Raw genomic sequence first — 27853 nt, forward strand, 5'->3', positions numbered from 1 at the left:
GTGCGTAATTTAACCCACAGCAAGAACCTTGGGAACTGTAGTTTGTGAAGAGCACTGGGAATTTTAGCTCTCTGGGTGGTAAACCAGAATTTCCAACATCCCCCCGTGGGGAAAAATATGCTTTAAATTCATGGTACATATGAAGCTTTAGTATTGGAAGCCGCCCAGAATGGCTGGGGCAACTCAGATGGATGGGGTACAAATAATAATTTAGCAGCAGCAGCAGCAGCATCCCGCAGTAACATCCCTTCCCGGGACACTTGCTAAAACAAAAGCCAGTCAAATCTTCAGGCAAGGGAAAAAAGTTGCAACGGCATACAGCTCCCCGCAAGTTCGATGCCCAAAACTCTCCTGTCCCAGCTCCACGTGTCTGCTCCCCGACTTCCTGCAAGCGTCCCCCACCCGCGGCCGCCTGGCTACCTACGGGCATTTTGTAGTCTTCCCAACCCAGGCAAAAGCGCCGGTCCCTTCGGCGGGGCCACCTTTCCCTGCCCTCCCTGACTCGCCGTACCGTCGCTTCGGCAGAAGTCAAGTCCCAAGCCGAGCTAACTCTCTCTCAATCTAGAGAGAGACCTGGCGACCCCCAGCACATTTCGCGGTCTCCCCTAGGCTGGGCTCAAAGTGCGCGCCTCTCCGCCCGCTGCCCGGCAGGAGGATGGGGCGCGAGCAACGGGAGAAAAGGCAGGCCGGGCAAGTCGGAGGAAAAGCCTTTTGTGCCCCAGATGAAGAGCCGGGTAAGTAAAGTGAGGAGGAGGAAACTGCTGCGTGAAGTGAGCCTAGCGCCGGGAGAGAACAAACAAAAGGGGGGCGAATGTCCGCGGGGAGCAAGAAGGGAAGGCGAGTTGTGCACGGGGAGGGGGCGTCCGTGGACAGCGAATAGGCGGCCGAGAGGGAGAGCGCCGGCTTGGGCTCTGTACCCCTCAGCGGGGCGGGGGGGGGGCTGCTACTGCGTGCGCGCGCGGAGCTTCCTTGCATGTGGGCTGGCGGCGGCCTCGCTGCCCCCCTCGCGCCCCTGCGAAGACGGGGGGTGACGGAGGAGGAAGGAGGAGAGGAGGCGGCGGAAACTGCAACGCCAGGAGGAGGAGGAGGAAGCGGCGGCGGAGGCGACCGACGAGAAGGGAGCCTGGCGGAGGCGGAGCCGGCGCTCGAGCCCGGCCGGCCTGCACTCCGCGCAGCACGGCCGCCGCCGCCGCCGCTATCGGCAGCAGCAGCAGCACCACCAGCACCAGCCTCTCCCGGTGAGTAAACATGGCCTGCCCCCCTCCTCCCGTGTATGCTTCGCAAGGGGACTCGAGGCCTCGGTGGAGATTGGGCAGCCAGGCCCGGAGTTGCGAGGGGAGCTGCGGCCTCCGCGGAGCAGTGGCCTGGCGCGGCCCCGCCGGCTCGCCCTGCCCAGCCCCGCGCTCGCCTTTTGTTCCGGCTGGCGCAGCCGGGGCCTGGAGAGAGAGAGGGACGGGGAGAGAGGGTGCGCCGCGGCCTGCAGTGGGGCCGGGAGGTGGGGAGGCAGCAGCGTGGGAGCCTCGCGCAGGCACCCTCCTCCTCCTCCGCCTCGGCCGGGTGTTGTCATATGGAAACCTCCTAGGAAATGCCCGAAGAACGGGGCGGCGTTTGCTCCAGGGCCGCAAGGAGCGTGGGCATCCTGTGCCATTCCCCGATCCTAAACAACGAGCAGCTCTGTACCCGGATCACTTGCCTTTCTGTACTTCAGCTAAGAGACCCTGGTCGTAAACTTTTTTAAAAACAGCGTTACGCCCCTAAGCGGTGTTTTGTTTGTTTGTTTAGTCTTTGCAAACCAGGATCCTAAATTCCTCCCCCTCCACGCACACTGCCCAGCTTCAGACGTTTTTTGGCTTTCTCCCGTGTAGTTTTTTGACTTTCCTTTCAGCTGCAGTAACAACAAGCTGGGAGAAAGGGGGAGGGGAGACTGAGATTGACAGTGGGAAGACCCTAAGAGCTCTCCTTTTTATAACCTGTGGGACCCATACCCTTTTCTTCTTTCTGTCATCAGAAACAGTGAAGTTTGCAGAGAATTGTTTCTGTTTTGAGGTAGGCCTCTTGAGTTTCGCAACCAAGCTGAGTACAATGATTTTCTCTCTCTCTCTCTCTCTCTCTCTCTCTCTCTCTCTCTCGTAGCCACTCATTAAAAGAGCACATCACTGCATCCTCCACCTCCATCTTGAAAAGTGTCTCTGGCTTTTTGAGTACTAGACAGTAGCTGTCATAAGGGTCCCAAAGTGTAAAAGATTAAAAGCAGTTACGAACTTCAGTTTGTATAGGAGTATGCAAGCTTTCCAGTTTCACAGAGCTGTTTGGGCAGTAGTAAAAATATTATTATTATTTAAGCATTTTTGAAAACAACGGTGACGTACTTTGTATTTCAACTTTTGCTAAACTTATTTTATCATATGGTTTGCTTTCCTGTCAGTTGTAGTAATATATACCATGCATCAAGGTGCACAGAATGACAAAGTTCTGATAAAGGAGAAATGGACCATTAATCAAAATGGGACAAATTCAGCTGAAGTCAAGGACACTTGCTTCCAAGTCAGGTGTTTAGGATTGGTACCTTTGATTCCAGATAGAGTACTAGCCAATCAAGATTAATCTCTGTATTCTGAAAAAGTATTACTATAATCTCACCATGTTGACACAAGTAAAATATGAATCCAACTTGAATTTCAATAAAATAATGACTTTTATTTGAAAATGTGAACTTATTGAATTGAGATCTTATGTAAAGTAACCACCGTGAGATCTTGGGATGAAAGGTGGCATATAAATCTAATAAATAAAATAAATAATAAAATTTGTAAAAAATAAAATAAAAGAGGACAGTTCTGTATTATCGAATAGTCCTTAGTTGGTCTACAATTTAAACAAAGGTCAGTGATAGTTTTGTTCTTCACCCTACCTCTCCTTTCTCAGCACAATGGCCTAATTTATCAGTAGGGTGGAGTAAATCTGTTTAAGATTCTGTGCTTTTACTATGTGCTATGAAGGAGTTTTGGGATATGGATCTCCTGACACAGACTTTGATTATTCTGAGCTTTGATCCCTTTAGCAGAGAAGCAGCCTACAAAGAACTCTTCGTACATAAAATCTGATTTTGTTCTTGGTGCTGTAGCAGCACAAGCCCAGACCAATGCTAATAAAGCATCATTCTATCCTGTTTCTACAGTGAGAACAGCAGATGGGGAGGAAGCCTTTGTTGCAAGATGACCTGTCTGTTTGCCTTCCTTGTGCTGTTTAAAATGAGGTGCATATGTAATATAGCACTGGAGCGAAGAGCTGTACAGCCTAAAACTGAACACTAATCACACAAATAAAGGCTCAATAAATGGTGGAGCAATTTCACACATGGGGAAGGTATCATGTACGTGAGTGTTCACGAGATTTCCCTACCCCACTTATTTAAAATGCTATGTTAAATGCTTCTGCTGCTGTGGTACAGTGTTGAGGGCTCAGTCTCTTTATACAAAAGAAACAAGCAAACCTCAAAACAAACCAAGGGAATTTGTCACTTGCAACCAGTGGTAGCATGGGTGCCAATGATGTTTGCACAAGCGCACAGTCTATAGGACACTCCAGGAAGTAATGAAGGAGTAAATCTGAGAGAAATTACATTTTTTCTGGTGATTAAATATAGCAGTTTTGTTATTTTGCAAAAAATGTGTATCTAGTGTATGATTATTGCATAAAGTTGCAATTATATTAAACATCCTTGAGCTTCTCTATATACAGCTCTACTGATTTAAAGAGAACCTTTATTCCACTACTTATATTTACAGTGGTACCTCGGGTTACATACGCTTCAGGTTACATACGCTTCAGGTTACAGACTCCGCTAACCCAGAAATATTACCTCGGGTTAAGAACTTTCATTCAGGATGAGAAGAGAAATTGTGCTCCGGCTGCATGGCAGCGGCAGGAGGCCCCATTAGCTAAAGTGGTGCTTCAGGTTAAGAACAGTTTCAGGTTAAGTACGGACCCCCGGAACAAATTAAGTACTGTACTTAACCTGAGGTACCACTGTACAAACATTGCATTCCCTCCCTCCCTCAGAGTTACTGCATGTAGTAAAAATGGAATGCTATCCTATATATAATTTCTCATGCTCTGTCATGGTCTAGTCTGCCATATGAATTGCTTTTTCTTTATATAATCAACCTTCATAATTTTCTTCGCTAAATTTTTCCTGTTGAATCTTGCAGTTCAGTAACATAGGACACTTGTTGACTTCTTCCAATTGCAAGTATAGAGATAGAAAGCACCCAACATATTGGCAAACCTAATCAAACTTCAAAGAGTAAGGTATACTCAGATATACCAAATACCTTTTTTTGGAAGAGCTAAAGTTTTATGCTTTTGTAGCTGAAGATAATTGGAAGGATATGATTGCATATATATTGATTACAAAGTCCATATTAAGGCAATAGTTTTTGAAGCTCACCAAAATGCCATAAAGTTGTGTGCAAGCTTTTGATTTCTGGAGAACTATTCATCAAGCTAGATGTTAAAACTGCAAGGGGTGAAGGGGACAGGAGGGGCTGATGGTGTTAGTTAAGCTATCCATGTCTACATCTGGCAAGTTTTAAGGCGGAGCATGAGAGGAACTAGCAGACATTCAAATGATTTGCATTCAGGTTTCATGTTGCACTGTGGTCGCCTGAGAAGAAAATGCATGCATAACGACCAAGACACCATTCTCTGCAAATATAACAACCATCTGTAATTCAGTTCTGCTTCCATTCTTTGGTGAAACATACAGGTTCTTTTGGTTATAGGGTTGATGAATAAGGAGAAATGAGGTAATTTTTATATAAACAGAGGGAGATATTAATTTTAGGTGTGCTAGATAATAAAAGTACATAGAATCCAAATTGGTTATTTTTATCCATCATGCACCTTCAGATAATAAAGTCCCAGCTTTAGGTGGCATTTGATCTCCTTGTGGTTAGGAAATCCTGCTTTTGTAAAGTTAAATTAGGTATTTCTCAAGTTTATTGAGTTAGTAGTATGCTTTGATTGTGTTCTCAAAGCTACCAGCATGAGTTTGACCAAACTGTGGGAGGCAGTGGAAGACAGGAGTGCCTGGTGTGCTCTGGTCCATGGGGTGACGAAGAGTTGGACACGACTAAACAACAACAAATGCTTTGATTATATTCTTTCAGTTAAATATGAGACTGCCTATTGGTAAATTTGGACTTGGGAATTCTATCTTCCCCATTTCCATTCAGGAAACCAGAAAATTCAGGATTCACTGTACAGTGGACCCTCCGGATGCGAACTTAATTCAGTCCAGGGGTCCATCCGCAACCTGAAAACTCCGTATCCGGAGGTGCCGCTTCTGCGCACATGCACAGCACAGTGCTTCTGTGTATGCACACACTGCGAAACCCAGAAGTATACACTTCCAGGTTTGCTGCATTCAAACCCGAAGTTTATGTATTCAGAAGGATACGTAAGTAGAGGTACGACTGTATAGTATTAATTTTTTTGAGTCTGATCATATGTATGTCTTACTGACTTTAGTCAGACTTATCAGTTACGTGAGCACAGGATTGCCTCTTTGGTTGTAATCTGTAAAAGTGTGGCATAACAGAACAGTTTTGTCACACTAACCGGCGAGTAATGTACATTGAATACAGTGGGACTTAAATCTGAGGATGTATGCTACTTAATTGCACTCTAAAGAAGTAATGTTGTGTAAGCAAAACTATTGTCAGAACACAGAAATTAAATAACCAGCATTGTATGGCTTTTGATGGCACTTCAGGAAAATTCTGTGTCTGGAGGAAGCGTTCGTAGATGGATTTGGTTTGTTCTCTACACACTTCAATTGAAGTACATAATGCATAACATGTGTAATTGCATCAAGTTGTAAAGATACATGACATTAGCCACATTTTTCTTTAAAGTAAGTGACTTCAGGTGACAAGATATGTGTGCCTCTTTTTAACAAAGCATAATGATGCTATCAGAAGAAGTCTCATTGAGATCTTGCAATGGAATATTCATTAACTGTGTTTAAATAAGGCAGCAATGTCATTGACAAAATGTATGCCTCTGATCTTCCAACAGGTAAATGTTATGATGTTGGGCATGTTTTATTTCTTTCAAGTATCAAGAGGAACATTCTAGTTAAAACATTTCATGGATAAAAAGTTGTATGATAACAGATACAGGCTATTTTAAGCCTATAGAGCCCTGTTCAGCAAATACATTACACAGTGGCCATACTTTTGAACTGAGCAAGCATAGGAGAGCCAGCCCACCAACAGTAGATACACCTGCTGATTTGCTCCTGCATAAACTATGACATAAGCAAAAATTCTTTAATTCCTCTTTCTCTAGTGAACAGTAAAAGTGGCTTTGGTAGAGCTTCTGTTACTTTTAATGAGAGGTCATCAAAGAATCCTTTGCCATCATGTTAGAAGGAGCAGCTGAGGTGTACTATGAGGGGAGGTTTCTACCAAAATCATAGCTACCCTGGTAAAATGAAGCTAACAAGTCCTGTGACAGAGGGCCGGTTCGTACATGTATGTATATCACTTGATTCTTCATTGTATAATTACTTAATAGGTAAAGGTAAAAGGTAAAGGACCCCTGGACAGTTAAGTCCAGTCAAAGGCGACTATGGGGTTGCAGCACTCATCTGGTTTTCAGGCCGAGAGAGCCGGTGTTTGTCCACAGACAGCTTTCCAGGTCATGTGGCCAGCATGACTAAACCACTTCTGGTGCAACAGAACACTGACGGAAGCCAGAGCACACGGAAACATCGTTTACCTTCCCGCCGCAGTGGTACCTATTTATCTACTTGCACTGGTGTCTCTACCAAATTCTGAGGTGACATGAAAGTTTTATCTCTGGTGCTTGATATATGATAGCACATTAGTCACCAGATGCTGAATTATCTGGTAATTAACATACATGTGTGAACTGGCTTGTCTCAGCTTTGTGGGAGAAAAATCAAAGTATGCTATACTTTTGTTGTTTTGATTCTCCAATCAGTAGAAGCTGTAAGAATCAAGAAATAGCAGGAACTATTCCTCTCTAAATTTGTGCTTTTACACTTCTGTTGCTCTAATGGGTTAGAGAATTCAAAAAATAATACATAGGTTTTATTGCTGCAGAAATCACTGAATTTTTTTTTTTGCCTCATAAAATGCAAATGTGTTTACATTTACTGGGAGAAAAAACATTTTGCTTAATCCCAGTGTTCTGGAAAATTTATAGTAAGTTTTTTAAATATTCCATTTTGGCAAGGTGCCTGAGTCTGCAGCTCTAGGTTTTCTTAGACTCATCTCAATCCAGTGCTAGGCCCAGTTTTGGGACCAAGACAGCTTTGGTCTCCCTGGTGATTTATACTGGGAACTGTACAGGATAAATGCATTTTGTTAGTTCCGTTGGACATTTTGGCATGCCATCAAGCATAGTATTCTGAACTGGATATCTGGGATGGGTCTTGGTGGCATGGTGTTACGGTGGTTCCAGTCCTTCCTGGAGCACCAGTTTTAGAAGCTAGTGGGAGATCTATTTGATGCCACAGCCTATGGTGCCCTTTCGAGTTTTAGCTTGTTCCCATGCTATTTAACATCTGGGACAGATAAGCAGAAGTTTGGTGTCATCCAATATGTGGATGGCACAACCAACTGTTTTCTCCTTTCCCTCTCATTTTAAGGAAGCTGTTTAGGTCCTGAATTGTTATCTGGAGGCAGCAATGGATTGAATAAGGGCAAATGTATTGAATCTTAATCCAGGCAGAGATGCTTATGGTCAGTCATATTGATCCAGGAATTGGGATTCAACTGTGGTTGGCACACCTATTGAAAACTCAGGTCATAGCTTGGGAGTTCTTATGGACACCCTGGATGCTAAGTTCTCATCTGTGGCCAGAAGTGCCTTTGCCCAGCTGAGATGATGCATCAATGTCTGTTGCTGTGGAATTCAGATCTGGCCATGGTGACCCATTCCATAATTGCATCACATCTGAATTACTGTAATGCACTCTCCATAGGACTTTCTTTGCCAAGTGCTCAGAAACAACTAGTTCAGAATGCAGTAGCTTGGTCATCAATAAAGGCTGCAAAGAGGGTGTTCCTAACTCCCTTCCTGAAACAGCTGACTTTCGAGTCATCTGGCCCAAAAATGGCAACTAGGCATTCCATTTTGGCAATTGTAACTCAGGTTTAAGGAGTCATTTGGCGCCTAGCTTATATATCAGAGTTTCTAACACTGAGATGTTTTAAATAAAACTAATTTGCCTCCCCGAATAGTTGATTAATTTGAATCAACCTCAGAATTCAGCCCCCAGGTCCCAGGCACTCTGTTTATCAAAAGACTTCCTTCAACATTCCCACTCATGCTTTCAGGTACCTACAAATGCAAATGGGCACATTTTGTTGTTGTTGTTTAGTCGTTTAGTCGTGTCCGACTCTTCGTGACCCCATGGACCAGAGCACGCCAGGCACTCCTGTCTTCCACTGCCTCCCACAGTTTGGTCAGACTCATGCTGGTAGCTTTGAGAACACTGTCCAACCATCTCGTCCTCTGTCCTCCCTGTCTCCTTGTGCCCTCAATCTTTCCCAGCATCCGGGTCTTTTCCAGGGAGTCTTCTCTTCTCATGAGGTGGCCAAAGTATTGGAGCCTCAGCTTCATGATCTGTCCTTCCAGTGAGCACTCAGGGCTGATTTCCTTAAGAATGGAGAGGTTTGATCTTCTTGCAGTCCATGGGACTCTCAAGAGTCTCCTCCAATACCATAATTCAAAAGCATCAATTCTTTAGCGACCAGCCTTCTTTATGGTCCAGCTCTCATTTCCATATATCACTACTGGGAAAACCATAGCTTTAACTATATGGACCTTTGTTGGCAAGGTGATGACTCTGCTTTTTAAGATGCTACCTAGGTTTGTCATTGCTTTTCTCCCAAGGAGCAGGTATCTTTTAATTTCGTGACTGCTGTCACTATCTGCAGTGATCATGGAGCCCAAAAAAGTAAAATCTCTCACTGCCTCCATTTCTTCCCCTTCTCAGTGAAACATCTTCAGATCAACATATGTAGGACAAAGCTGTGTATTTATTAGAGCACATTTACTAAATGTGGTGCACTTGTTTCTTTGCACACATTTGCCTCCCCTTTTGTGTTCATCATTGCGGCAGCTAGAGGAGTAAAGTCTGACATTTGGTAGTAGACTTCATTGTCCGTATTGAACTGACCACATGATCCCACCATTTAACAGCCACAAGTTCAGTTAGGAACATGTCAGTAGCAATCTTCCCCAACCTGATTCCCTCCACTCCCGTCAGTTTCATTACCATATGGCTGTTCTAGCTAGGACAGAGGAATTGTAGTCCAAAACATTGGTAGGGCACCAGGCTGGTCAAGGCTGGGCAATTTCTCAATTTATTGAGAAAGTACTTATGAAATAGCCTCCCTTTTTAGAACTAAAACCTTTATATCTACACAAGATTTCTTTACACATGCTATTTATCCATTAATATACTTCATTATTTTGTTCTAGTCAAGCTTATTGTATATTGTAGAGTAGATCGCTATGAAATGTGTTCAGTGGGGCTTACTCCTTATCAAGTGCTTAGAATTATAGCTATAGGTAAATGAAGGTCAGAAAACTATAAGAAATGACCTCACAATTGAGAGCATTAGTGTAGTGTATTCCCAGTGACTCATCTCTATCAGAAGGTGTTTCCCCCCCTGCAACCATCACAGCCCAACATACAGACAGCTTGAAGGTTATACAGGTATTAAATATTCAGAACAGGGGCTTTATAGTAAATACGTCTGATTCAGATGGTTGAAGAGACAAAGTTTGATGCTGCAAATTGATTTGGTATAGGATCCAATTATACAGCATCCCAATGAAATTGATTGTGCATGCAGAGTCACAGGGAATTTTTGGCTTGTGTTAGTTGGCTGTAGAATGAAATCTTTTGGCCAAATCTGCCATCTATCTCAGCTGTAATGTCACTCTTATAGATCCTTGCAAGCATTTATAGTAGCAAAACTTCTCTCAGACATTACAAAATCAAAAGGGAATTTCTTTTTTTAATATCTGCTAGCTGAAGACAGCAAAATATAAAAATGTGACATTGAAACCTTTGTCTGTTCTCATTTGGAGGGTGATTAACTATTCATGCAATTGTGCTGACATTGTGTTCTCATCTCTTGCATTGTTCTCCCCCTTTTTTAAAAAAGACAAAAAGTTGCAAGATTTTATTTATATAGATCTCACACACTGTCAGCTCCTTCCGTGCTGCATAACTCAGGGAGCTTAAGAGTAGCATGCTCATTACTCTGGAGAAATTTGCTTTGCAAGGATCTGTATTTGGTATATGATTCAAAACTTGCTTAAGAGTTACTATTTAGAGTTGGAGCAATGGACCAGGCAGTTGCTAACATGCACTTCTTTATGTTAACTATTTTGTAGGACTTTGGGTTCAGCCCTTGATAGCATGAGCATAAATGTGCTATTTTCATATTTATTTATTTTACAAATTTATAAACTGCTTCAAAGCTATGTACAGCAAGATAAAAATAATATAAAATAATTACACAAATATAAATTATTAAAACCATATTGACAAACTCTGACCATAATAAAACCATTCCTACAGATACACAGTTAATATTTCATAAATGGCTGGGTCATGCCATAGGGAAAGCCTTCTTAAAAACAGTCAGTAGGCACCTAAGGATCACAGTGCTGGATGCCCGTTTAATTTTAGATGGTAATTGTTCCCAGACGGCTGCAGCTGCAGCATTAAATTCCTGTTTCTAATACAAACTAAGCTCATGTCTGGGGCATGTGAAAATCTCAGTCGTGCCCCATTTGAGGAGCACAGTTTCCAGCCAGGGATATATGGGTTGAGGCATTTTCTTAGGTAACTTGGTCCCAAATATGCAATTATTTATAAAGTAGACAGATTTAATGTAGGATTATAAGCATGTTTATTCCACTGAGTTCTGTAGGACTTCGTCCTGAATAACTGGAAATGACTACTTTCCCTGTGTGAACCTACTTGGACCCTAAGATCAACATCCAAGCCCTTTTCTCTGAGCTTCCTCTGAGAGCTGTTTGGAGTTTGGCAATAAGAGAATGGGCCTTCTCTCTGGTAGCCCCGCAGTTGTGGCATGCCCTCTCCAGGGAGTTTCCTGGTACTGAAAGTTGTCTGCATTGGAAGGGGTTGGACTGGATGACTTGTGGTCCCTTCCAGTTCTACATTTTTATGATTGTATTAGTAATATTAAGTTATATCAACAGAAGAAATAATTCATTTTTTATAGATATATACTATATGGAAATTGATGCAAATATACACAGAAATATATTCACTATTGTTCGAAGGTGTCAGTGGAGCCTGTTTCCTTGCTGCATATGTATCTGACACAGGATTTTTAATTTCCACATCCGAAGCATGTCAGATCAGGAACATTATTTGACATAATTGAATAGAAAAGTAATATTTATAAGCCCGTTTTTATAAACAGTTCAGAAGTATTTGCAGATTAGTGGCAGTATAAGAGCAATTTTGATGTTATGGTACATCATTTTGATTTTAAATGTATTCACTTGTAATATGATTGATAATACCAGTGTTATGACTTAGTTTACCTGTTGCTAAGCACTAATTATTACATAAGCATCACTTATAACAGTTGGGTTATCTTGATGTTGTAATGTTGTAAGGATAGGAATCTTCTGTTCTGTTCTTCAGATTCTACTTTGCAGACCTTGGAAGGAAACTGCTGTAGTGGTAACAATGTGAACATCACATTGTAGCTATTTAACATAGATGGACCAACTTCTTTTTTTATTCATCAAAAGTACAGTGGTACCTCAGGTTAAGTACTTAGTTCGTTCTGGAGGTCCATTCTTAACCTGAAACTGTTCTTAACCTGAAGCACCACTTTAGCTAATGGGGCCTCCCGCTGCTGCTGCGCCGCTGGAGCACAATTTCTGTTCTTATCCTGAAGCAAAGTTCTTAACCTGAGGTACTATTTCTGCGTTAGTGGAGTCTGTAACCTGAAGCGTATGTAACCTGAAGCGTATGTAACCCGAGGTACCACTGTATTCTATGCCTTTAAAAGCTTCCTGAACAGGGAATAATATAATGCTTACATTTCCCTCATTATATGTAAGCCAGATACACCTGCCAAACCTTTGCAGAATTTGCTACAACTTGCTAAAATGTATTACCGGTTCTAGATTATTGCACCTGAGTTTCTTATCCTTTTTTCATTTTATATTGATGCCATTGAAATTGTGTTCTCTAAACACCAGTGTGCCCTCAAAAATAATTTCTCAAAAAGTAAATTGCATACTTTATGAGAACCATTTAATGATTGCAAAACAGATGTGTCATTGTTTACATACGACATGCACAACAGACCACCTCATCTGATATTGTCCCACTAGCAGTTTGAAAGTGGGTTAGAAGCCTATAGTTAAAACACAAATAACAGGCTTTGATGCCAGGTAGGACATTTTGTAGCACTGGTGCATATCACTTTTTCTGATCTGAAATCATGGAAGATTTCCATATATTTGTTCCCAATGTGTGAACCTACAGAATACTCAGTAGTATCATATCTATTGAAAATGGCTCAAAATAGTTTTTAAAAGTAGAAAATGTGTTGGTATCAAAAAATGAGAAAAGTTTTAAAAGCAACTGGGTATTTTGTAATGTCAGAATGTGGAAAGCTGGCAACAGTGTACAGCGGTGATAGAACATGGAAGTTACAATTCATGTTTAGTATCATTTTTTTAAAAAAGAGGATACTATATAAAAATGGAGATGTACCTTTTAGCAAGTTGTCTATTTACCTTTACCCTTCTATTTTGTTAAGCTGGTAAAACTTGACTTTCCACCATTTGCTGGAATTTGCTCTGTTTTGGCATTTACCTTTTAAAACCTGACACTCTGTCAAAGACGATTAAGTTAAAGTAGGACTTTTCCATAATTAGGTGAAGAAAGCATGGTGCTTTACTGGTACAAGTGTCCTTACTGCTTCTGTATACGTTTCAAATCTATAACCCGAATTAGATGTTACAGACAAGGTCAAATGCAAATTTGGACATATACCGTGCCTGAGGCTGTGGGGAAGCAATGTGGGAAAGCTTTAGAGCATGAACCTGGTGGGCCTTTTTGGAGCCTGTATTTTTGAGACACTGGACTTACATTTGGCTTTTTAAGAAGGCGCTGTCTACAACCTTCACTCTAGCACGAGAATAAATATATTCTGCTGTCATTTTGTGTACAAGCTGTTCGACTCTTTAATGATACAAAAATGTTTCATACATGAGAGGCTTTGTTGTGTTTCTGTCACACTTGTGCCAATTTGCAAAAGTGAATATTGCAGCAGGTTTTATAAAAGGTTGTAAGAGTTATTAGCTGTGCTGACAGCACTTTTGTTGATAGGCAGATTTTCTAATTCAACCTTCATGTTTCTGAAGTTTGATGTGTCTGAATGTATCAGTATGTTAAATAAGGCATGGAGATGTTTGAAGGCGGAAAGGAAAGTTTTCAGATCTTAAGAAAAGAGATGGAAGAGCATTTATTCCCCCCCCTCAATATTTTACAGTTACTTCTGATTTCTTCCTTCTTAACGTCTCATGATTTAATTACTATTAAATAAAAGTATTTAGGATATAAATTGTATGTTATTTGTAAATCACATTGGGGCAATCCAGATCAGACCTTTATTTTTCCTTTGAGTTCAGGGAAATCCAGTAAATGGCTAAAGAGTATCCAACCTTAAAGGGCATCAGATATCTTTTTGTTTTACTTTTAGAACAGAAAGTTTAGCTCAGATAATGGAAGAGTAGGAAAAAGCACTATGGTAGTTATGCCACTTCTGCAGAAGGCCTGAATGACTTGCACCCTGTGCACCCCCCATTTGCAGGAGAGGAGGTTGCATGCAAAAGGAAGAGGAACTGAGAATATGCTGGCCGATAACTGGTTTTCCACATCATGATATATCACCAGCTAAATATCACAATATCTTGATATATCACGATATATGTATCTGCTGTTGTCGTGGGCCTTCGCAGGCCTTGTGACAAAGGTGCCCTTTCCATTCCATGATGGCGGAGGAGGTGCAGAGGGTCCTACTGTACCTCCCTGTAGCATCACCGTGCTTCCCTGCAGCAGCAGAGGGCCTTGATGGAGCTCCCTGTGGCAGTGGAGAGCTTTAAAATTTAAGGAAGTAGTAGATTTAATAAAAAATATTAAATAAACTTCCTTCTGCTTCCCCACTCAGAGATCTACCATATTTTTCCATGTATAAGTCTAGGTTTGTTTCCTAAAAATAATGTCAAAAATTACGGGGCATCTTATACATGGATACATCTTCCCCCATTTTCTTAAATCTGAGTGTGTGTCCCCCAAATACATAGGGGTGTCTTATAGAAAGAGTAGACATGCATTTGCTTGCACTGCTTACCAAAAAACACTTTCCCCATCATTCTCACATAGTGCCCGACCTCCCATTTCAGCATAAATCTTCCCTCCATTCCCCACCCACACCGAAGGCCCCCCTGAAAGCCCTCATTCTACCAATCTCTCCCTTTTTATCACAGGGAGGGCAAGCAAGTAAAAATATAGTTTCCTTTATACAATAAAAACCCTTTTTGATAGGGAGGAAAGCTGTTTAGGGAGAACCAACAACATAAACACCACAATAAAATAAAATAAACTCTTCCCCCTCTTTTTTTCATTGATGGGGAAAAGAAAGAATTGCTTTCCAGTTCTTTGCTTGCATTCTTTGTTTACTGTCTAGCCATGGGGGGTAGGGGGTGTTCCTCTGCATAATTAGCTGAGCCCTAAGTGGAAAGATACCGGTGAGGCATATTGCCTTGTTGAAACACTTTATCACGATGTTATTTCAATACAGGTATTCAACGATATGGTGATTTATTGGGCAGCCCTATTTACATGTAGGCAAAATGATTGTGACAGTAGTTCTTGGCTTGGAGAATAAATTTGTTAATAATCTACAAATGAGGTTTCTGAGTATGAACAGTGACACATCTGCAATGACCTGCTACAATGATGGGAGTCCCAGATTAGCTCTATTGATGTGCCAGCCTTGCTACTGCTTTGGCGTTCTCCATAGGAAAAGCTGGAGTGTTAAGTCTCTGCTTCAGCAACCAATTGTGTTTTGACATTACATTTAAATTCACAGACCACTGACAAATCACATTAATGACTGTTAATCTGCCTCAAGAGGCTGATCCACCATAGACATGAGAACTTACGTGTATATTATACAGCATTTTCAATATTAAAACAGAGATAAAGCATAACACAAAAAGTTCTAAAAAGCCTGAGCCAAATACAAAGGGCTGATTCATTGCTGCTGTAATATTGAACCATGGTGTAGCATTACATCTAAACTGGGTGTACTTGCTTTTAATGAAGTCTGATAATGATACAAAGCATAAAATTTAGGACTGCTGCTAAAACTTCCTTGAAATTTGTAATTGTTGCAAATTTCCTCAGAATTATTGTAGAGAAGATAAACAGGAAGCAATGATGAATTTCACTGTAGGGAATTACTCCAGTTGATCAGTATTACTTAATAATTAGAGAGTTGTTTTCAGTTGAACTCTGTTATCTTTAGGCATATTTTTATTTGTTTACCTGTAGAAGGTCAGTGGGACCTGAACATTCTCAAGGTTAAATACAAAGTCAGTGGCTGACTGTTGCAAGGCTAGAGACAAATCCAATTAAAATAAGTGAGAGTCTTCTCAGTGAAATCAGTAGCTTTAGGTCAGAGCTGTAATTGATTAAATGACATTTATCTTTGCACAGACAATCTGGTACTTTGCAGCATACACAAGGTTATTCTGCCGCACACTAATTGTGAGAATGTCCTAATCCAGAATACTTGCTCTTGAATCCTTTTAGAGCTATTAAGGAAGTAAGATAAGTGTTGTGTAATTATTCTATATGAAGTAGTTTGCAGATCACACTATAAGTGCTGTAGAAATCAATTTAGTCATATTTTCTGAATCTTTTACATTAAATAAATTGGCTGCCTGGAGATAAAGACTAATATCCCAAAACAGCAGTAGATCTCCCCCCCCCCCAAAAAATATTTAAATCTCAAATACAGTGTAAGATGTAGAAGATTTGACACGACAATTTGGAGTCCATTACACTTTTTCAGCTTCTATGATTGCTCCACAAGTACTGGAAATTTACTTAGGCTGCAATTGAAAGCACACTTATTAGTGAGTATTCCCTCTTGAACAGACCTTTACTTTCTTCTGAATAAAGTTTCCTAGGGTTTCACTGATAGTATGTTGCAGTAAGAAATGTTTGTGTGTCAGATATTTTATTTAGAATTTAATGTTTCTAATTTCAAATGCTTTAAAGCAAAACATGAAAATAGGTATAATAAACAGTAAAAGCTACTTTATCAGTACAACTAAAAAATAAAATAAAAGCTATACTGAAAATATGTAAGAATAAAATGTTAGTTTGAAGGACTATTAATGCAAAGGCTAAATTAACCACAGTGTTGGTGCGATTTTGTAAAAGTTCAACAAAAACTGAAGGTTATTAGAAACGACAAATTAAAATGAAATGTTTAGATACAAAGTTTTCTTTTATAAAGGGCATTGGTTTTACTTTTCTAGAATATCAGATGTTGCAGTCTTTCCACTAATAAAAACTTGCTCAGTGGGAAGCTATTATTGTGTACTTTCCAGAATAGTGTTATTAGATACTGTCAAATGGGTATCTAAGCAATAAATGTGTTAATCTGGTATCAAATGTTGTTGTTTAGAGTTCTAGTCTTGCTGGAAAATCTGGAAGCTGAACACTAAAGCTGCATGCAAAAATGCTGTCCTAAGTGTATAGTTAAGATATTTCAGACAAAAATGCATAAGAAGAAATCCTAGATTGTTGTCTATTCATCATGCATAATCCTTCTCATAATGACTCTGAAAAATTAATACTTACTCTTAGTGGAACAGTTAATAAGAAAATTGAACTACGTTCAAAAACTAGGTGTTTACAGGTACCCTACCCCTTGTCCTTGGAAGCTTTATAAGAAGCTGCTGCAGGAGAGGGATTGCGAGAAACATCATGGGAGGAGTGTTTCTTGGACTAAGGTGAAACTGGTGTGCATAATGTGCATTTTTAGCTCATACAGACTTTATTTTGGGTTTCTTTCTAGACTTTGGGAGCTGACTTCATGCTGAATTCACATAACAGTTACCAATATCAGAGGCATATAGCAAATCATAACATTTGCAGGAAGGAGATTCCTAGCACAAGGTGAATTGTATTGCACTAAATGTGGGTTGGCCAATTGCCAGTGAAATAGTAACTCATGATGGGAGATATACTCTTCCTGTTCTGCAGTTGAATAACTTCTATTGAGTTCTTAAGGAGAAAGTAAGAGATTGCAATTAGTGAATTCATTAAGGGTCACAAAAGGCAGGAGTAGAAGCCAGGCTTTCCTTATATCAGTGCTGCCATTGATTATATAGAAGTGTACAGCTAATGTTGACTCGGTGTTAAAAGAGGAAAGAACGTTCTTTACCTACTCTGTAAACCTGCAATGCCTAGAGGAGTCATCGGTAATGTGTCATTGTATATTGCATGATCTGTTCATGGAAACCTGATATCTCCATTTTCTTCTTTCTTTACTCACCCCTTGCGGGAAGTGTTTATAAAACTGGACATTCTCAGAGTATGCACCTTCTACAGAAAAGGAGAGTCATGAAAGATACTCACTTTCTTTGATAATGTGAACAGAAGGGGTCTGTTGTAATTTTAATCCAAAGCTTAAGCCTCAAAAGACTGATCAGCCAACAAATCAAAGATGAATAAAATAAAAATATATAATATAGTTTGCAAATAAAAATGGCATATGATAGTATGTTGATATTTCTTGATGTTCCTTTAAGCTTATACTTTGGTTATGTAGATCTCTTTACCATTGCTGTAGTGTAAATGATGTGTCTTTCCAAATACATAAAATAATGTGTCTTTCTCCTCTTCCCCACAGGAAATGGGACTTCGAAGTTAAATGAGACTGGATAACGCACATCAATGAAGAAGCTCCTGCATTACATGCTTTAGGGGCAGAACTTCAGAAGAGTCAAACTGCCAGATTTGCTGTACTTTCATAATGAAGAAAATTAGTCTCAAGACCATTCGTAAGTCTTTTAATTTAAATAAGAGCAAAGATGAAAGTGACTTCGTTGTAGTTGCACAGCCATCGTTAAATGATTTTGGAAAAGATGACTCCTTGTTTGGTAGCTGCTATGGTAAAGATTTGCCGAGTTGTGATATCAACAGTGAAGATGAGAAAGGTGGAAAAAACAGATCGAAGAGTGAAAGCTTAATGGGTACGTTAAAAAGGCGGCTTTCAGCAAAACAAAAGCAGAAAGGCGGCAAAGGTAGCACGCCATCTGTTAGCTCTGCTGATGATGACACCTTCTCTTCTTCTTCTGCTCCAATAACCTTCAAAGATGTGAGAGCTCAGAGACCTCTTAGATCGACATCCCTCCGAAATCACCATTATAGTCCAACTCCGTGGCCGCTTCGTTCAACAAACTCAGAAGAAACATGTATAAAAATGGAAGTGAAAGTAAAGGCCTTGGTCCACTCCTCAAATCCAAGCCCTGCACTGAATGGTGTTCGCAAAGATTTCCATGACTTGCAGTCCGACAGTGTGTTCCAGGAACAAAACAATGCATTGAAAAGTACAGAATCTCAGAATGGAGATTTGCATCTCCATATTGATGAACATGTGCCTGTAGTTATTGGACTTATGCCTCAGGACTACATTCAGTATACTGTGCCTTTAGATGAGGGAATGTATCCTTTGGAAGGATCACGTAGTTACTGTTTGGATAGTTCCTCACCCATGGAGGTTTCGACGGTTTCTTCTCAAATGGGTGGCAGTGCATTTCACGAAGAAGAGGGTCCAGTGAGTCAAGATGTAGTAGTTACCCCAGATATCTTTGTTGACCAGGCAGTGAGTGGTTTATTAATTGGTACCACAGGAGTCATGTTGCAAAGCTCTAGAGTCAATCACAGTGATGTTCCTCCGCTCTCTCCGTTGCTACCTCCAATACAGAATAATCAAATCCAAAGGAACTTTAATGGCCTAAACGCCACAGATGTCCATGTGGCTGAAAGTATGCGTTGCCATTTGAATTTTGATCCTAACTCTGCACCTGGAGTTGGAAGAGTTTATGATTCTGTACAAAACAGTGGCCCTATGGTTGTGACCAGCCTCACAGAAGAACTGAAAAAACTTGCAAAGCAAGGGTGGTACTGGGGCCCAATTACACGATGGGAAGCAGAAGGAAAATTGGCCAATGTTCCTGATGGCTCGTTTCTTGTACGAGATAGCTCTGATGACCGCTATCTTTTAAGTTTGAGTTTCCGTTCCCATGGGAAAACTCTTCATACAAGAATTGAGCATTCAAATGGCAGATTTAGCTTTTATGAACAACCAGATGTGGAGGGACATACTTCTATAGTTGATCTCATTGAACACTCCATCAGGGACTCTGAAAATGGAGCATTTTGCTATTCAAGGTCTCGATTGCCTGGATCTACAACTTACCCAGTCAGACTGACCAATCCAGTATCTCGTTTTATGCAGGTGCGCTCGTTGCAGTATCTGTGTCGCTTTGTTATACGCCAGTATACCAGAATAGATCTGATTCAGAAACTGCCTTTGCCAAACAAAATGAAGGATTATTTACAAGAAAAGCACTACTGAAGGCTTATGGGAACCTTGCATCTTGCACTTTGGGAACAACAACAAAATAAAATAAAGAAGAGAGATTGAAATACCGTTTACAAACTTTAATTGCTATCAGTCTTTTGCTGCCATAATTTCATTTTGTGCATAAAGAAGGGTAATTCATTTTTATTTGTTTAATGGGTGGTCTGGGTTTTATGTTTTAAAATAATGATCTCAGCATATTTTTTTTAGGAGAGTGAATAGCTATCTTTCATTCAGTGTGCAAAATAATCACAATGTGAATGATAAAAGTTTTCCTAAAACTCCCCATCTCCTTTGCTGCTAATCCACTGTGATTCTTATGCATTTGAAGCACATTTCATGTGTTTTCGACCATAAGTAAAAGTTGACACTTGATGGGATATGTTTTGTCTTTTTCAAACAGCCTGGTTTTGTTTTGTTTTGAATTTTAAAAAAGTGGAAAAATTGTGCCAGTATACAGAATTTAGATGTATGCTGAGAAAGATTTCCCAGTATCCTAATTAAAAACATAAAGTTAACTGTGGGCTGGAGGGAATGTTTGACGCAACAGTTATGCAACATATGTTTTGAAAGCCTCCTTTCTCTTAAACTAGTTTCAAAGATTGTATATATTGTTTTGCGCTTTTTTTTGTTCATTCTTAACCATTTTTTTAAGTTGTAAAACCAGCCTTTCAAAACAGACTTGGGAAAAAAATATTGCTAGTATTCTGTATTTAGACAAAAGTTAATGTAAATCAGAGGCCATTTTTTAAAACTGATATCCCTGTAAAACTGATTTTGACTAAGCTATGGTAGCACATGGTCGGATAACTGAAATCTATCCTTTTTCGGATAATTTCAACATAGTGGGTTTTTTGCCAGTAGGATTTTAAAAGTTATTATTTGACCAGAAGATCTAAACATTACCCCACATTTCCTGCTAAACTGAGACATCATCTAGCCAAAGTTAAGCCAATTCAAATTTAATTAATTTCATAGATGAGTTATGCACATGCTTAAATTTCTCCCATAGAAATTGATGGGATTAGCAAGTACTTAACTTTGCTTGATAATACCCTTAAATGTTTTTTTATTTGCTTAGCATACATTTTCCATCATTATATTCATTTCACTATGTAAGATGGGAAAAGAATAAATTAAAATTATCTCCAAAGTTTCATTTTTTAAAAACCTTGCATGTTTTGAAATTAAGACTGAATTGATTACATTATGGCGTAATCCCTATAGGAAATATTCCAGTGCATTACCAGACTCATTTCTGCTTAGTCTTATTCAAAACAAGGAAAAGCAGTTCCATTTAATATGCGAGATATGGGAAAATCCTGCACTAGGTTTTCCAGAGGAAGATAGATTTACATAGTTTACACAATGGATCCAATCCAGAAGTTGGTTCTGTAGAAACCAGCAGGAGAAGTTGCTGCTGGACCTAAATCCTAACTTTGGATTGGGGCCATTAAGATTTGTACTCATGAGACTGCTTCTACCGAGCATTATATGGTGGAAAGGAAGTATTCCCGTTTGCATTAAGGAAAGATCTAGTTAATCAAAATGTTAGCAAGCAGGAAACTGAGCTCTGAAATTTCTGGAGAAAAAAAGTAGTATTTTGGAGGCTAGTTTGTAGGTTACAAAATTTATTTTGTGCCATTTTCATATGTCTTGTTTTAGTTTTATGTTTTTCCTCCTATCCTCTGAAAGATATGGCCATTAGTAATTTTCTTTTTCATCTTCCCATCTCAAAAATTTGAATATGTTTCTGTTTAGTAAAAAAATATTAAAGGGTGATAAAGTTTTGAAAAATCTTCATTTCTGGATAATTCTCTATTGCTTGTTCTACCTAGCCTTTTTTGTGCTCTGAATGAGTTTATAATATTAAAGTACAGTGTTGCTGCAAGGTGCTGCAATGGTGCCACATCCTGGGTTGCCTGAATCGATATGCTAAACTTCTATTTTTTAAAAAAATATTTTTAGATCATAGTGTTTAAAAAGAATATCAGAGGCAAAGCATGACTTTTGCTGTGGGAGTGAGAGGTGGAAGTGTCTCTCTTGCCCAGTTAAAATAGGTTCTGAGGTGTGGGGAGTATTTAGAGAGATGTATTCTTAAATTCCTGAGCAAAGTATTCATGTGTGTCACTTATTGGCTTTGCCATCCTGATATTTATGCAAAATCTTCATTTGGTTTTCTGATTTTTACCCCCAAAGCAAGACTACAAATTTTATACACAAAAGGCACAATAATATATACTATGGTACAGTGTTTTGAGTCTGAGGAAGAAAGAAGTAATCCATTTTATACAATAGGAAGCATACTTGTTAGCTTAATACCCTTGTCATTTGGGGGGTGGGTGCAGGGTATTTCCCCTTCAAATGCAAAAATAAAATAAAAATCTGTGTGGTTGGAGTAAAAACGTTTCCTGGAACAATAATCTGTATTATGGCAAAGGTCAAAAGTAAACATTATCCTGGTATCTAAACTCTAAATAATGATGTTACGAGTTATGATGGTATTACAGTTCCATATGAGTTGTATATTTAGATCTCTAATGTTCCAGTCATATTGCTGTTCTGAGACAGCATGAACTTGCATTCTGCATTCCTTCTCATACTCTCTTCAGTTCATTTGTATTAAAAACAGGTTTTCAGAGGTGGTTCTTGCAATGCTGACCGATTAGCTTTTCACCGCTTTCCTCTTTGCTCTTGTAGCACTGTTCTACAGGAGCAGCTGATTTCTTCCACTGTGCAGTTTAGTGGACTTGGGGAAGACATTGTGTCCTGATAAATGGCAACCTACAGTCATATACTCCATAAAAGTATTAAATTGTTAGATCTGCCTTTGTCTTTCCCGTTGCTAGGCCTTCATTTCCTAGCAAGCCAACCTCTCATCAGCTAGAGCAGCAACCACCAATGCATACACTTTCCCTCAAACACATCTGGGCTAAGCAAGTGGTCCAGCTGGAAAAACTGCCCAGTAGGAGCAGCTATTTTATCTTTTGCTGCTGACAGCCACCTAGCAAATACTTGAGCGTGGATGAGCAGCACTGATGCTGGCATTTTGTTTCTGCTCTGAATGGTCCTGAAGCAAGTGACCAAGCTTGTTCAGGAGGTGGGGAAACATTTAAAGTGTAATCCACTACCATCTGCCCTGGAGGATCTTCTGGCCCAAAACTGTTTAGGACAATAAGACAGACAGAATGAGTGGCTTCTGCTCTTTGTATTTTCAAGCTTCAGTTTGGCATTTGGGGGGCAATTGTTCCTTGAGGTGAGTTGCACCCATGTATTACATAAAGGAATGAGTACATTTCAACTGAATGATTCCATTGAAAACACTTTTTGAATTGCCTTTATTGCTCTGTTCTTTGTACTACATAGGATGGACATATCTTATTGCCACAAAGATCTATGTGTTATATTCAGTCACATTTTTGTGTATTTTAACTGGTTGCCTAAATGGCCTGCTCATATGTTCAGTGTAATAACAGAGCTTATGCAAGACTTCATAACAACCTCCAACAAACATAGTCTGCAAGAAAGCAGAAGCCCCTGTTCACAGTTGCTGTTGAGTTTCTCCCATGTGACGTTGCTCATGCCAATAGATTACTCCTGCAAGCTGTTAATCTGAGTCATGTTTAAATTGCATTTAACGCATAGTGCATTCTTAGATTGACAGTTTATAACACTGAAGGAAAGGGACACTCTAAAGTTATGGGAGAACTGCTCAGCATTTGTTTTAACCTGGTGAGGTAAGTCAAGCTGCTCAGTCAAGCTGCTCAGCATTTGTTTTAACCTGGTGAGGTAATTTCCTAAAGTTTTCTTACTATTCTATAAACAAACGGCATATCAACGTTTTTCTGCTGTTGAAACATCAGCAGAAATAATAAACAACTTCTGGAAGGGTTGGTGGAATACTTACGGTTGGTTATGATGAAAAACACTCTTGCCTCTGCACTAGCATAGCTTGGTTAATAACTGCAGTTTAAAACATGCTAATACTATAAGCAGAAAAGACTATTGTAGATTGACAGGAAAAATAATGGTGTAAAATTAGACCGATAACAAGTTCATGATAAAAATAAGACAAAGAACTAATTAATTTGTATGGAGAAAGCAAATTAAGTTTGTAACATAGGAAGCTAGCTCAGTATTGTCCACACTGACTCGCAGGGACTCTCAAGGGTTTCAGGCAGGGGTCCCTCCAAGCCCTGGAGATGCCAGGGATTGAACTCCTGCAGGCAGGGCTCTGGCCTTCCCTGGTGCGAGTGCATCACTTTAAAACAAAACTACTGATTGCATTGAGGGCAATAGCTGTATTGTATTAGTGTCCTTCCACCAGATAGGTTTCAAGAAAGCAAATGTGAACTGCAGCGGTGATTTCTGAGCTTACAGTGACTGGAATGTGGTGTAAGAAACAAAGGGAACAAACCAGTTTGACGCACCTCCACATATAGACAATAGGATTCAAAAGCCCAAAACCCCAATAGGTCAGTATGTGGTGTCTCTGGCAGTCTGGCACCTGCATAATTCGTGTTGGTTGCAGTCCCAGCGGAGGGCCTCTGCAGCCAGTGTATCCAACCGCTTGCTGCTCCCACCTTTCTCAGATGTGGTCTGGAAAGCCTGAGACCCTTAGAAACCCCCTCTCTGGCGTGTTCCCAGTGGGCTGCGAGCACACAAAAGCTGAAGCAGACAGCTGTGCACCTGTGCTGCTGTTCCTTCAGAGGGATGGGCTAGACTTCTTTAAACTAGTTTACCCCCTTGCAGCACTATGGTTTCAATAATAAAGGGATTTTTTGTTTTAAAGACTGGATTACAAGCCTTTAATAGATTTCTTCTGTTGTTACAGCAAAAGCACCTGACAGTGCTGCTGAGATGTGCCTGCCTTGTTTCTTTGCTGCCTTTAATAGGCTATGAAATAACACCTGCATATTGGATATTTTCAAACCTGGTGTACTCAAGACTAGAGAGAGATAGCTTACATGCACAACACAGTGTAATGGTGATTCTGGCATATCAGTCCACGGGAAATAGACATATTTTCCTTTCTTCACTTGTGAGGCTAGTCCAGTACTATAAATCTGGCTTGCAATCATAGCAACAAAGTCTCCCTGAATTTTCTTCTTCTTTAAGGCCTTCCCCTTACACTTTGTTTTACATCTTCAATAAGCAGACACACAAGCAACAAACATTCGTAACAGACCCACTGTTCAAGTGCAGTTACACGACCAGCTAAGACCAGCTAATTTTTGTCAGACGCTTCATACGTTTAGATCTTCTAAAAGTAACATTCTACATCTGCAGAAGATGTTTACTTAAACCCAGCTTTCTCCTGTGGTGAATATAGTATTTTTGAATTGGGAAAGGTGGTAGCACAGTTCTGAGTCCATTCTACAGCCTCAGTAGGAGCAGCAAAAAGAAGGAAGTTGGGGCAGCTTTTTTCAAACTCTTCCAGATTGTGCTGCTGGGGGGGGGGGGCGCAGGGAGAAGAAGGAAAGGTCAGATCGGTGTCTGTGAGGGTCAGAGCATTTTTTTATAGTGGTGTAGAGAAGGAAGACCCTAGCAAAACTGATAATTCATATGAAGCTTGAAGTATTTCCCCTAACAATGTTTGAGTACATTGCATATTTTCTAAATGAGGCAAGTGATTCTTGGAGAGGGAGGAAATTCAACCAGAACTTTACTTACCCCCCCCCCCCCACTTTGTAATTCTGTCCATTATGTTCTGGTCCCAGGAGATCAAGTCCTGCAAACCCAGGAAAGTCTTTGTTTTCAAAATCCCCAGGTTATCTTTAATATTCATGTCAAGGTGCTTATCTCCATATGAACTCTTACTGCTGAACTTTGCAGAACATGCAGTTTTTTTCGTACAAATTCATTTCTTAAATGTGTAAATATTGGAACTGTTAAGTGAAACCAAAATACCAGCAATATATTGACTGTGAATTCCAGTAAGGAAGGGTCTTCAGCTATATAACTTTCAAATTTTAAGCTAAAATATGGTCACATCAGCAATTGCTAATATTGTATCTTTGAATACTGCAGAAATATATATGAAAGACATGCTCTTTGACAAAGATGGGATAGACCTTAAAATGACAAAATACTGTAGAGTTTGATGTATTTGGAGAATAGTCCAAACTCTTTATGCCAATAATGGGATGGGGCAGAAATTCTTATAGAATTTTGTACTACTACATATTGGGTTAAATAATTTTTATAGTGGTGATGGAGTGCCATGAAATTAATACTTAAAATCCAGATTGCTGTAGTTTACACTTTTCTGTATGTTTCCAACTGAGTGTGCATTATTTGTATTAAGCACACAACAGAATGAATTATCCAAAGTCCATTGATTTTAAATGTGTTTTGGTTTGTTAAAAAGATTATAGTAATTTCTTGCACATTTTTTGAAAAATTGTATAAGGATTTATGTATCTGCTTCTAGATACGGTGTGTAAATAAAAAAAAAATTCACAAAAAATAATTTGTTGTGTATATTTTAGTAAAATGAAGATAATCATCCAGTAAAGTTAATATCTGAAAACTCTTACCAGTTTTCCTCATTTGCTGGTTCCAGTTTGCATTTACAAATGGAAAAACCCTTCTCATTTAATGAATTCCAAACCTTTTACAGATTCACATATGCTCAGGCAAAGTAGGTGTAAATTTTTAAAAAGGACAACATAGTAGGAGCTAAGAGGCAAGTTAGTGCAACTCTACAAGACTTTAGCTTAGGAACACCATACTATTCCTTGCTAAAGGCACTGCTATCTGAATCTGCTGTCAGTTTTGAAGTATGGCAGGGCCACTCAAAAATAAAGTTGTGGTTTATATACAATAGCTGTGATAAAGTATAAAAGTATGTTAATTAAAATAAAGTAATTTAAAATATGAAAACCTACAAAATAGGATATGGCCTTCAAGATTCAAGATCTGTGGAAACTGGAAGGGAAGAAAGAGTGAATTGGACTGCACAAACACCAAAAAAATAAGTATCCCAGAGAGAAGATTGGAGATGGATTATGTTAAAAAAAATATTTTAAAGAAGCCCTTCACACTCATATACAGATATATTTCAGGTATAATGAAAGGGGCGGCACATTCTCTTTCACCTGCCTTACCTGCTATATAGCTGTGAAATGGCATGTAAGCAGCTAGCGCTATATGGTACAGCAGCGTGGGAAAGAAAAAGTGTTCTAAGAAGTTAAGAGCCCTGCTGGATCAGACCATGCCCCACCTAGTCCAACATTCTGTTATCACAGTTCTCTATGAGAAACCCTGGAAGCAGGACCTGAGTGCAACAATGGTAGTCCACTTGCAATTCTCAGAAACTATATTCACAGACACAACTGCCTCTGACATTGGAAGCAGGGAACATAGCCATGCTTCTGAAACTTCCTCCATCTGAAGCCCGAATAGAACACACACAAGTATCTACTGGATGGTTGTAACCACCTCTTGGGGGTTGTGAGGATACACCACAACATTTTATTGTAGCGGTCCCATTTCTTGTTATTAGGCCACAACAAGAAACATAATAAACATGTTGGCGGAACTTTCTAGGGCCTATTTGTATCATTGCACTTAAGCTGATAAAGGACCATGTAATAGGGGGAGAGATGTCTTCACAAATGCGGTCGCAACGGATTTTCAAAGGGACTGCATTGCCAAGGTAGTTCTAATTAGCGTTTAAGGATATCAACATAAGAAAGGCAGAAGGCTAACAGTGCAAGTATCTACACTGCGGTAAGCTCCATTGAATTCAATGAGCCTCCCAGGGTAAGTGTGTATAGGATTTCAGTCTTAATCTGCAGTGCATCCAATTATGCATACTCAAGTTCTGTCGATTCTAGTGGGAAGTAAAAGTTTTCCATGTTGCAGAATTGGTTTTCTTTTAAAAGCCTTTTCATTATATCTGTATCGTGGAAGAGTAGTGTGAAGAGGAATATAGATGAGACGGCCTCTTTGACAGGCTTGGTTGGATGTTTGCTATTGAATGCAAATTACCAAAGCAGGCTGAAGTTGCCCTCTCCCAACACGAATTCATGTGGGTGGCAGAGGTATTTCAATTTGAAGGGGAGGGGTGA

The 27853-nt window shown here is 39.9% G+C and overlaps 1 protein-coding gene across 2 annotated transcripts; it reads left to right on the plus strand.

The window, feature by feature from the left end:
• Positions 1–568: 568 nt before the first annotated feature.
• SOCS6 (suppressor of cytokine signaling 6) lies at positions 569–26247 on the plus strand. Of its 2 annotated transcripts, none has more exons than XM_083746955.1 (2): positions 569–734; positions 18042–26247. In XM_083746955.1, exon 2 carries the CDS (start codon positions 18165–18167, stop codon positions 19770–19772), a length of 1608 nt encoding a protein of 535 aa, XP_083603081.1. In that variant the 5' UTR covers positions 569–734; positions 18042–18164; the 3' UTR covers positions 19773–26247. The 2 variants fall into 2 exon arrangements, with proteins under 2 accessions (XP_083603081.1, XP_083603080.1); XM_083746954.1 differs by having other exon boundaries at positions 730–1238.
• The last annotated feature ends 1606 nt before the right edge of the window (positions 26248–27853 follow it).

The sequence above is a fragment of the Podarcis gaigeae genome (genome assembly GCF_964106915.1).
Source record: "Podarcis gaigeae genome assembly, chromosome: 7".
Classification (NCBI taxonomy): Eukaryota; Metazoa; Chordata; class Lepidosauria; order Squamata; family Lacertidae; genus Podarcis; species Podarcis gaigeae.